The sequence below is a fragment of the Takifugu rubripes genome, chromosome 6 (genome assembly GCF_901000725.2).
Source record: "Takifugu rubripes chromosome 6, fTakRub1.2, whole genome shotgun sequence".
NCBI lineage: Eukaryota > Metazoa > Chordata > Actinopteri > Tetraodontiformes > Tetraodontidae > Takifugu > Takifugu rubripes.
Window position 1 is genome coordinate 1,388,375 of NC_042290.1, and position 11,228 is coordinate 1,399,602.

Genomic DNA, 11,228 nt, shown 5'->3' on the forward strand with positions numbered 1-11,228 from the left:
AGACAAAGGGGAGACATCTCAACAGAAACTAGGTGAACGACCCGACCAACGACCCTGCTAACGACTCTCAGGTGACCCAGATCATTAGCATACAAATGGTCCACAGGGGCTATATATTTTCAAGCTCTCTCCCCAGCGATTTCAGAACTGATGAAGCCTTCTGGATAGAAGGCGAAACGTCTTCAAGAGAAGAAACCCAGTCCAGTTGACAGAGAAAACTACCTTGGATACAATGACCTGGATGACTGAGAATTTACACAGACATGTTACAATTAGATTACCGCACAATAAATGTAGGAATTCAGTGCAAGGCTTCTCCAGGAACAAAATGAACTTTATTACAGGCTAATCTTACATTAGCGGCCATTACTGGCAACGAACGTTAACACTTGTGGTAACACCGCCATCTAATGGACAAACATATCAACACCCACAATAAATAAAAGTTAACGCTGGCGACGCTGGGATACACACAAACTTGTACAGATTGACGTCCCTCCTAGCCAATGGGATTACAGGAAGATGCTAAGCGATAGCCAATGGCAGAGCAGCAAGAAGCATGTTTACGTTCGCTAATCTCCGCGAGCTGCGAGTAGCAGCAGGAAGTATTTTTGCCTTTTGTATCCTGAAATTTCTTTTGTAACAAGAGGAAATACTTTCCCGTTGAGACGTTTCGTAACCTGAAAATTCTGCATGTAGAGACGTTTCGTAAGTAGAGGTCCTACTGTACAATGGATGTTGTTATAATAGAGCCATACTTGTTTGATATTGGAGGAAGAGAAGAGCAGACAGGATGAAGACTGTACCAATTCTTCTCAAATTTATCAGTGTGTATGTCCAATACATCTCCCTGCCTTCCATATTTAAACAGTAAAATCAACAAGATCGACTGAAAACCTTTTAAATGACAGGTATTTTTAATGTTTGTATATGATTGTTGTTGTTTTGTGCTTTTACAGATGCTGATAACATAATCAAATCCGAAGACGCCTCTTTTGGATCCCATGACAGAGTGTTTGAAAGACCCACTGGTAAGTCTTCACAGACAAAATGAGAACATGTAAATAATACAGAGTATAAAATAGTGACTACAGCCTGAAACTTACAGTTAATGTCTGGGGAAAAAAAATGCCTCAATCAAAATGTGCAAGTTCATTAATAAAAATTAAAGCTATCCCTTGACTGTATTCCACAGGGAGTGCAGCTGTTGAACCAAACAAGAGATTTGACATCATTCTGCTGGGTCTGACAGGAACTGGAAAGAGTTCAAGTGGAAACACCATCCTGACTGCTGGAAACCCTCGTCTGCAGCCAGGACAACTTTTCAGATCTCAGTCCAGCTCGGTCCCTGTCACTAAGTCGCTGTGAAGTCAAAACAATGCAGAAGCCTTTTGGGAAACCAGTGAGAGTGATCGACACTCCAGACTTTTTTCACAGCCAGATGAAAGACTCGGAGCTGCAGATAGAAGAATGCAAGAAGTTCTGTCGGCCAGGGGCAGTGTGTGGTGTTACTGGTGTTTCAGCTGGGACGCTTCACCCGTGAGGACCAAGAACTCCTGGAGAAGCTGGAGGACAAGTTTGGCTGGAGAATCAGGGAGAGCACAATCATTCTCTTGACCCACGGAGAGGACCTGAAAGGAGACTGGGGGCCATCTATTAAGGCCGACACTGAACTCTGGAATACTATTGAAGCATGCGGCTCTCGTTATCATGTCATCAGCAACAATTCCAAGAAAGTGAAGCAAGTCATAGACCTCCTCAAGAAGATACCAGACTTTAAAAACATTTTCCCAGACTTCAGGAGCTCACCGATTAATTGTTTTCAAAGTTAGTTTGACCATTTTTATGGACTGGAAATCTACGGTTAGGCACTGGGGACAGAGTGAAAAGAACACTTCTCATTCACATGTACACAAAATATGACATGAGTATACCAATCAATAAAATGAAAGATGAATCATTCATCCTGCATATATGAGGATAAAGCAACTGATATATAACAATTCCTGTCTACTGGTACAAAGAAGAAAATCTAATGAGCTATAATTTTACCAAATCTTACCAAATCTTTTTTTAAATTAGCTTATTCACTCCCTTGGCTAAAAGATTCAATATGGAAACTTATAATGTGAAAAATGTCTTCTCTATATTGTCTTTTCTCTGGTGTTGGGGGAGGGCAGAGATTTGTCAAGAAGAGACTAGAATTTAAAAACCAACACAACTTTTGCTGAGTTTAATTTTCCAAAAGGAGCAGGGTGGCCCATGTGGAGCTGACAAGTCAGGAAATTCCCAAGGAATTGACTCTTGGGTCTTTTAAGAACTACCTAAATTGAGAGACTTGAGACAGATTCCAAATCATAACCACTTTATAATGAATAATGTTTAAAGTTTTTGACTGGGATCCAGGGCGAAATAGAGGAAATTACTAAATGTCACGTTCAGAGGTCTATGAACAGAAAAACTGAAATGAGACTGACCCCTAGGGGCAGCAAATAAGGCAAAATGCAACCACCATCAATAAATTCCTCATCTTATAGAGCCCGATTGTGTAGGTGTGTGAGGCAGGCTTGGTTAAGGAGGGCTTAGGTCAGAAGAAGTACTTTTGAACATAATGCAATTTGGAACAGATTGGAGGTTATGGTGGACGGGTTCACTGAAGGGGAAGTGAGTGAATAGGGAGTTCTGAATACATTTAAGTTTATTTTTTTAAAACCCTATTGTACTTTTCTACATTTATTTAATAAAGTCAGACTTTACTTTCTCCCGTAGAACTAACGTGGTGGATTTTTGAATTGATAATTGAGTTAGAAGATGGCTCCAGGAGACTTTTTTGCCCGTCTTTTGATGTTCCATAACCCCACCAAATTTAATTCCATGTAGCTCTAACCATATCTGTCAAAAAAAAAACTGTGTAAAACTGTGGCACCGTGGAGCCCTTTTTTGTACCCCCCAAAAATTGCGTACTCTCCCGCATTTGGGGGTACGCAAATTTTCAACGGTTGTCGAGCGATTTCAAATGCAAATTTATGTGGGAGAAGAATAACGAAAACACAAATATTTGAAACAAATAGGGCCTTATGAAGATAATCTCAGGTTTTATGCATAAACAGACCACAACACGACGCACGGACCATGGGCTAGACTTCCAAACTAAATCGGGTGAAATAAATTTTACCACAAGGTGGCAGATTGGCCCTTTGCGCCGGTGGACACGCGAAGAAATCCACCACAGAAGAAGAGAACTCTGCATCGAAGCTACACTAGATGATCTATTTGCATCGTTTTACAGTTTTATCATGCCTTTAGTATATCGCTTTCCTAAGCTCCGAACTATTTATTCTGCTCACAGACTGGATGGATAAAATGGGCCGATGTGGAAAGGTTTTTTTCTCACTGGATGTGACTAAAGGTAGGTCTCCGTCATGAAGTAGCAGCATAGCAGCTAGTTTAGCTGGTCCCTTAAGGAAGCATTACTGAGGTTAACCTGCGTTAACCTACTGCAACAACCTGGTTTTTATCACCTGAAAGACACCTTCACACTTTCATGTCATCAAACAAGGTTATATTTAATGAAAATGTAGTCTGTCAACAAGGGAATATAGCTAGGTCAAGCGACAGCAACGAATGCCACTGTCACACGGAAATAACACATCCAGTTTGATTCTAAAGTTAATCAAGATCAAATATTTCAGAAAAGACCACATCCATTCTTAAACAAAACAACTTTTTAATGCATTTGATCATCATCTTCAGTTGAAGGATATTATGGAGCAGCCAAACCAATAAGATGAAATAAAATTGCTAGACCGCATCTATGAAATTGGACCGTCTTTGTGTTCCGTGTGATGCTTTTGGAATGCTGAGGAGGCTCTCAGGTTCCCCTGGCCTCTGCTGTGGCCCTGCTCCTAGATCCCCTCTTAATGTTGAAGTTAACAACACTGCTGTGTGTCAGCAAACAGTCACCGTGGTGGCCAGGGACCGGTGCCCTGCTGCTCCTGCTGGCACCATCAGTGAAAACCTTTAAAATGTCAGAATTGTTGCAACAAAACCAAGGCTAGGCCTGCTGTCTGGCTCCAAATGGATGACGAGTGAGTCCCGAGGAACCAGCATGCTGGCATCTACACAGTTTCCATGACCAGTCGGAGGTCCAGGTGGAGAAAATATAGTTCGGCTGAATATAGTTCAGTGATAATGAACTGTTGGTTGCTGGCGGTCAGGTTCTGGATTTCACCTCCAGACAATTCTGGTTGTTAAAGGAGCTTTACAAATAATGTTGAATTCAATAGCTCTGTTAACTGGAGGTATTTAACAGCATAGAGTAACTTCTCTTACAAGAACCAGGAAAAAAGATTTTCATGTAGCAGCATCAGCAGTTTAGATATTTTCTAGCACAAAATGTTGCTATGATAATTTTTCACTTCGATTTTTCACTTTGAAAGCCATATGAATTGATTATTGTATTATAATCTGAGGCATCTTGTATAATTAAAAAGGTTTACTTATTTTTAGGAATTCTCTTTCCATTGTTATCAACCACAGTTTTGTTCTTGCAGGTCCCAGTGTCCTTTCCTGCACTGATGCAGCGAGAATAAGTAAGGAAAGAAGATGGAAAAGATGTCACCAGTGACTCCTTCATTTCTTGCATCCAGAGACTGAGATTATCTGACATACATGCAAGAGGAAGCATCCAAAGTCCTACTCAGCACATAATAAAGGCGAGGGGAATGGCTTTCCTCGACAACCCTGGCATCATTCTCGCCCACATTAGACAGTCTCACGTGACGAGTGACGACACAGGAATGTGCGAGATGGTGCTCATAGATCAAGATGTGGATCTGGAGAAGTGTCAGGTGGCTCTGGTGCCCGGCAGCAGCAACTACATGTCAACAGGCTCCGGCTCCTTTAACGAGGGGGGCAACAATGTGACTGATCCCCACGCCTGTGACCTCTCTCAGTCCATGGACATCACCTCCAGCTGGGACTTTGGCATTCGCCGACGCTCCAACACAGGTTAGTCAGCAGGAGAAGGTCTTCTGCTTGTGTTGGTGGGGTCTGGTTGCCTAATCAGGGCTGGCAGGTTAACAAGGCTCTAAAAATCAGCTGCTATTTAAGGTTGTTGGTGCACAAATGGAACGCAGAATAATGTCATCAGATTGGCTGCACATCCCATAGAAAACATCATATCAAAAGTAGAAATGCGTGCATGTATTTACAATGTACACTGATACAGGCTGCCCGTCCTGTCACCTCTGACAAGCACAGAAAGAGCTGTACACAGTTTTAAACACACATCCAGGCTGAAATCAGCATCGAAGCAAATGAAGAATGGAACATTATGAATGTAACATGGCAGCTATCGTAAACGCCACGTAGTAAAAAGATCTGACAATAATGCCGCTACAGTGCCACTGTAGGACTCGTAAGTTTGGGCTTTAATGTGCTTATAATTATTAATTCTCATACAAACCTGCATGCAAGAGATTTAAAATGACACCTGAGTGTTGCAAACGCCTTCGCGCTTTCAGTAGAAGAGTCCTAGGAGGTGTGATGTAGCTTTGAGAGGGTCCGCATTGGAAGCCAGCAGCTCAAACCAAATCATTGTTTCCTGGTGAAGCTTGTTTTTCTCGCTAATGATCAGGGCGGCGGCGGCAAGAAGCAAGGTCACCTGTAGCGTCAGCTTTCATTTAGCTGCTTTAAATCAGCAGGTTTTGTGCCATAATTAAATCATGATTGTGTTGGTGTGGGTGTAAAGAAGAACGGCATAGCTGAGCTGTTGTGGCTACTTGGAAGGAAGATCCTTTTGGTGATGAGAGTCCAGAGGTAGACGTCCACACGTCTCCTTTTGGCTCTCTGAGATCTGAGTTTGGGTTGGAGTTGCAGACTTTGTGTGCTGTCCTCTGTTAGTTTTCTCATCAGGATGTCAACAAGACAGCCGTGGAAAACCTGGGGCTGCTGGTAAGATGAGTAAACCAACAGAAATGATTTTGATGAGTCGAGGTCTGAAAGTGGCGCACCCCTGAGAAAAGACACGTTTTGAATGTAGTATTTTGAATGACAGTTCAGCATTTAAATTTTGATGTTTTTCACCAGCCGACACTTAAAACGCTTCCTTTCTGCAGCTCAAAGACTTGAACGGTTGAGGAAGGAACGGCAGAACCAAATCAGGTGCAAGAACATTCAGTGGAAAGACAGGTCCAGCTCTCAGTCAGGTAAGCTGTGTCTTCGTGGAACACACAAAACTCGGCTGGATGGGACTCGAATTAGTTTGGAGAGTAGATACTAAAGCAGTGACATTCTGGAATAAACAGTTGGACCTTTTCTTTAACATCCTGTCTTTGGGCCTCCTGTGTTCTATTAACAGAATCATGTGCATCCTGATCAGATAAAGCTGAAACAATCAGGAATGTTAGGATAGTTTTAGAAACAGTGTTCATTGCACGTACAAAGGTTAACGCTGCTTCATAGTAATAATAATAATCATAATAATAGAGAAGAATCCTCAGTTTCCTTTATGAAATCTTGGAATATCAATGATGTTTGCGTATGTGGTAATACAGATACTAAGCAGTGTTAATGTCATCCTCTGGATGGTTGAAGCTGCTGCGGCTTCATTTATGTTTTTCTCATGTTTTTCTTTCTCTCCAGTGGAGGATTTTGGATCCTTGTTTGAGAAACGGGACTTTAAAGACCGACAACGGACGACAGGTACCAAATCCACGCTGTCACTGCGCCTGGAGCAGTGTCCTCAGCAACTCAACAACCCCTTCAACGAGTACTCAAAGTTCGATGGGAAGGTAAATATTCTGCGTTCTGTCTGTCTGTCTGTCTGTCTGTCTGTCTGTCTGTGCTTTACATCTCCTTTCTGTCTCCTTTTCAGGGTCATATTGGCACGACGGCCACAAAAAAGATAGACGTTTACCTCTCGATGCAGATGACTCAGGAGAAGCTGCATCCAATGACGGTGGTGACCATCGCCAACGCTCGGGTCCACGACCTGATCGGGCTCATCTGTTGGCAGTACACAAGTGAGGGGAGGGAACCTAAACTCAAGTGAGCAGAGACGTATTTTGATCTTCTTCCTGGGATCGTTTTGTTAGAACCGGCTTGTTGACTGGTGTGCGTGTGGTTCCTCCTGGCAGTGAGAACGTCAACGCCTACTGTCTCCACATTGCTGAGGATGATGGTGAAGTGGACACCGACTTCCCTCCACTGGACTCCAATGAGCCCATCCATAAATTTGGCTTCAGCACTCTGGCTCTGGTGGAGAAGTTCTCCTCCCCTGGTCTGGCCTCCAGGCAGTCTCTGTTTGTCAGAATGTTAGTCTGCTTCTGTCTCCTCCTGAAGCTGAAGCCGGGAATATTTACCAGGCTTCAGTGTTGTAAGATGAAGTCAAAGTACAACTTTTTTTTGCAAGCGATCTCCAACTGCTCACTTATTAGCTCAGTGATTTGGGGGTCCACACTCTCTCTGTGGCACCAACACGATTAAAGGTCTTTACGCTATCGACTGGACCTCAGTTTCGGGCCCGGAGCCCGTTTTTGTGACACATTGGGAGAAGTTCTAGTTGAGTTTAGGAAATAAAGAAAGGTGACCACTGGTTGGACAGAACCATGATTCTCTGTGTCCCAGTGACCTAAATCCAACTGTGTGAATGCAGCTTTGTACTTGAAAGCACTTTGGTTGCTGCACCAGGGTTGTGTAAATACTGTACACACTATTGTACGAAAGGAGTTTACAAGCAGAAATAAAAGTGTCCATTTTGGCGGTGCAGTGTCCATTGTTTCTGAAGATGAATGGCCAGTCTGTACGTAACTTTCTGCTTCTTTCCCTTGTAGAAATGCTGCTCATGGTTTCTCTCTAATCCCTGTGGACAGTCTGAAGATTACGATGAAGGAAATTCTCCAGAAAGCACTGAAAAAGCGGAAAGGCTCCCAGAAAGGCTCAGGTAATGTTGCAGTTGAGCGAAATATGCTTCATGGGATGACTTTGAGAGTAATCCAGATAATTTGTTGAATCAATAGGGTAAACGTGTGCTTCTCTGCAGGTCCTTTGTACCGTCTGGAAAAACAGACGGAGCCGAACGTTTCAGTCGACTTGGACTCAACGCTGGAAACTCAAAGCACTCTAGAGTTTTGCCTCGTCAGAGAAAACAGTGTGTCGAGTTAAATGACCCAATCCAGATGATTAATCTGCTGCTCCGACACGACTGACCTCACACTGATGACTGTTACTGTCGCTGTTTGTTTGTTTGTTTGTTGGGTTGTTTGTTTGTAGGCTCTAGGGGAGAAGATAGTTCAGAGGAAGACCCTCCTATTGATATCACCTCGGTCCAGGACATGTTGAGCAGCCACCACTACAAGTCCTTCAAGATCAGTATGATCCACAAGCTGCGCTTCACCACAGAGGTGCAGCTAGGTAACCCCTGACCCTTGACCCCTCACCCTAAACTGCAAATATATGTTCTTCCTTGGTTATAATTCTCCTTGCCGTGTCTCTCTTATCGTTGGAAGTTGACACAGTTACAGGAACGAGATATTTTATCCTCTCGGTCACATGAAGGAAAATCCCGACCATAATTGTTGTAAAAAGATGGAATGAGGCTGAATGAATTTCCTGAGCAGAACAGATCAACCTTATGATGCGTCTTTATTCTTCAGGCATTTCAGGAGAAAAGTTAGAGATCGATCCTGTCACTAGTCAGAAAGCCAGTACCAAGTTCTGGATCCGACAGAAACCCATCTCCATCGACTCGGACCACCTCTGTGCCTGTGACCTGGTGGAGGAGAGAAGCCCCAGTGAGTGGAGCTTTGGTGGGGGGGGCGCTGGTCTTTATTCCTGTCCTGTCCTGTTAGGGACGGTTGTCCTTTGTCTCCTAGGTCACGCCATATTTAAGCTGACTTATCTGAGCAACCACGACTACAAACCTCTCTACTTTGAGTCCGACGCTGCCACAATCAATGAAATAGTGCTGAAGGTGAGATTGATCGGCTTCATATTTAGACAAAACATTTACACAACTTTAATCAGCTGGTGCATCCTATGGGGGGACGTTTGGGGAAAAAAGAGGCAAAACTTGGTGTAAATGTGCAGAAAACACACACACACACAGGTGTGGATTAAATAAATCAAATAAGATGCAAATATAATCAGATGACAAGCGTCACTAACACTTGTCAGCATTAATGTTTATTCTAGTTAAAGAGAAGCAGCACCCACAGTAAAGGCAGCGTCACCACTGTTTCACCTTTGACCCCGAGAACTGTAAATGAGTGACATTAATGCTTTTAGGAACGTTCAACATCAAACACTTCATCACAACAGGAGCATGAAAGACCTGTTTCTGTAGGTCCGAACCCAGGAAATATGCTTGTCTGCAGATGCTTTTCTATCCTCCCCACATAAACTCACCTGTGACCTAAATTACAAATGATGCAAAGCTGATCCAGACTGAACTGACAGGAAATGAGGCCTGACTGGGTTTTTGCCTCTGCAGACTCACCTTTACACAGAACCAAAGTGAACCTTTGAGAGCAGCTAATGAAGAAATTAGAGATGTGTGTCGGACTAAAGTTGTGGAGCTGATTTCACCGCTCGAATTGATGTTTGCATGTTGGGGAAGAATGTCGACACTCTGAACGTCTAAACAGAGTCAAAATAATATAGATATGTGATTTAAGTCTGACTGAACATCCGCTTGACTGTCAGGACTCAGAACCTCTTTAGTTCAGTACAATTAGCCGGCTGAGACACAAGCCCAAGGAGGTCCAGGAGAAATGTGTAAAAGGAGAGATGGGAGGACGTGACGACAGTTTTAAATCTGCTCAACACAGCTGCTGTTGCACTTCTAGGTGAACTATATTCTAGAGTCGCGGGCCAGCACCTCTCGAGCCGACTACTTTGCCCAGAAGCAGCGGAAACTGAGCCGCCGGACCAGCTTCAGTTTCCAAAAGGACAAGAAAGGTGGCCAGTAGACGGACGGACGGACAGATGGACACACGTGGACCTTGAGGAAGCTCCTTCACTGATAACATTTAGACCAAACAAAGTGGAGCACGAACACATTTTTCCTCCACCAGGAGGGAAGAACTCATGAGCAACAGCAAACACATTATTTTTTTCTATAATAAAAGAGTTCAAAGTGAAACAGCTGTCAGATCTGATTCATTATCCATCATCGCTTAAGTTAAGGAAACATTTGATTCTCCACGTTAGGATATTTTACAGACAGACTTTATGGTTCCAACAGTGATGAAGTTTGATCAGGAAATTATGACTGAGCTCCGTCAGCCTGCTGAAGTTGTTGGACGTGTGCAAGGTGAGTAAAAGGAGCTGCTGGAGGTCGAAACCCTTCCTGGTAATTTAATGGCATCGAAATAATTGCAGAACGTAGCTTTGAGCGCCACCTTTGTTCAGCATTAGTAGCACTTTTGCTGGAAAATAAGATTTATTGGACTTGAGTTTCATGGATGTTCTTCCTGCCCTCGGAAACAGGATCGAATCCCCCTGCAGCAGCCTCTGGTAGTTTTGTTGACTTTAAACAGATGTTAAATTTCTCCCAGATTAGTCAAATTATAACACATAACACAAGTTTAAGCTGGCCTGATGAATGAAGGACTCTGTCTGGGTTGCTTCATAGCTGGAGGAGCATCTGAGCAGGTGACACCTTGGCGAACGTGCACATTTCAGTCAAAGCAGTGAGAGTGAGTCCCAGTGTTCCACTTCACCAGCAGGGAACCATTTGGGTTGGTACAAGGACACTTCCTGAGTGTCGGCTGGTGCGTGACTGATCCTGATTGGCTGATTCAGTGTGTGACTGTTTCTGTTTTACTGTCCTTGTATGGCTGGAACTTGGTTTTGCAGGTTGCTCCTGAAAAAGGGATTCTAATTTCAATCAGTCTCTTACCTGATTAAATAACCGTTCTGATCTGATCACTGTTCCTAAAAGACAAAGCAGAGAACAACAAGCAGAGCTGCCTCCTCCTTTCACTCACATGACCTCCATCAGTCAGCACACACACACACACACATACATGAATGAACCACTGTGCATTAAGGTGGTCCAGCCTCCTGAGCGACCCAATATTCTGCCATGTTGACTTTCCCATAGATATAAAATTTAAAAGAGGGAAATATTTTTAATGTCATTAATGTGGCTGCTTTTATAAACTATAGCACCTCTTTATTCTCCTCCTGTGGTCCTCTTATCTAACAAAGACCTCTTACGTCAT

General features: G+C 43.3%; 1 protein-coding gene and 1 pseudogene across 2 annotated transcripts; both read left to right on the top strand.

The window, feature by feature from the left end:
- Nucleotides 1–904: 904 nt before the first annotated feature.
- Nucleotides 905–2,174, top strand: LOC105416521 (GTPase IMAP family member 5-like; annotated as a pseudogene).
- A 1,021-nt stretch (nucleotides 2,175–3,195) lies between these two features.
- mapkap1 (MAPK associated protein 1) lies at nucleotides 3,196–10,144 on the top strand. 2 transcript variants are annotated; one of them, XM_011604389.2, is made up of 12 exons: nucleotides 3,196–3,409; nucleotides 4,554–5,010; nucleotides 6,120–6,209; nucleotides 6,646–6,794; nucleotides 6,878–7,050; nucleotides 7,140–7,316; nucleotides 7,836–7,945; nucleotides 8,045–8,161; nucleotides 8,275–8,415; nucleotides 8,658–8,795; nucleotides 8,877–8,974; nucleotides 9,849–10,144. In XM_011604389.2, the coding sequence occupies exons 2-12, from the start codon at nucleotides 4,725–4,727 to the stop codon at nucleotides 9,969–9,971; spliced, it is 1,602 nt and encodes a 533-aa protein (XP_011602691.1). In that variant the 5' UTR covers nucleotides 3,196–3,409; nucleotides 4,554–4,724; the 3' UTR covers nucleotides 9,972–10,144. The 2 variants fall into 2 exon arrangements, with proteins under 2 accessions (XP_011602691.1, XP_003965091.1); XM_003965042.3 differs by having other exon boundaries at nucleotides 3,197–3,409; nucleotides 8,045–8,152.
- The last annotated feature ends 1,084 nt before the right edge of the window (nucleotides 10,145–11,228 follow it).

Excerpts from the sequence above, each read along its gene's own strand:
- mapkap1 (XM_011604389.2), top strand. The coding sequence starts at position 4,725 with ATGGCTTTCCTCGACAACCCTGGCATCATTCTCGCCCACATTAGACAG. Across the intron at positions 6,795-6,877 it reads ACTCAAAGTTCGATGGGAAG|GGTCATATTGGCACGACGGC; the intron begins GTAAATATTCTG and ends TCTCCTTTTCAG. Across the intron at positions 8,416-8,657 it reads CACCACAGAGGTGCAGCTAG|GCATTTCAGGAGAAAAGTTA; the intron begins GTAACCCCTGAC and ends TTTATTCTTCAG.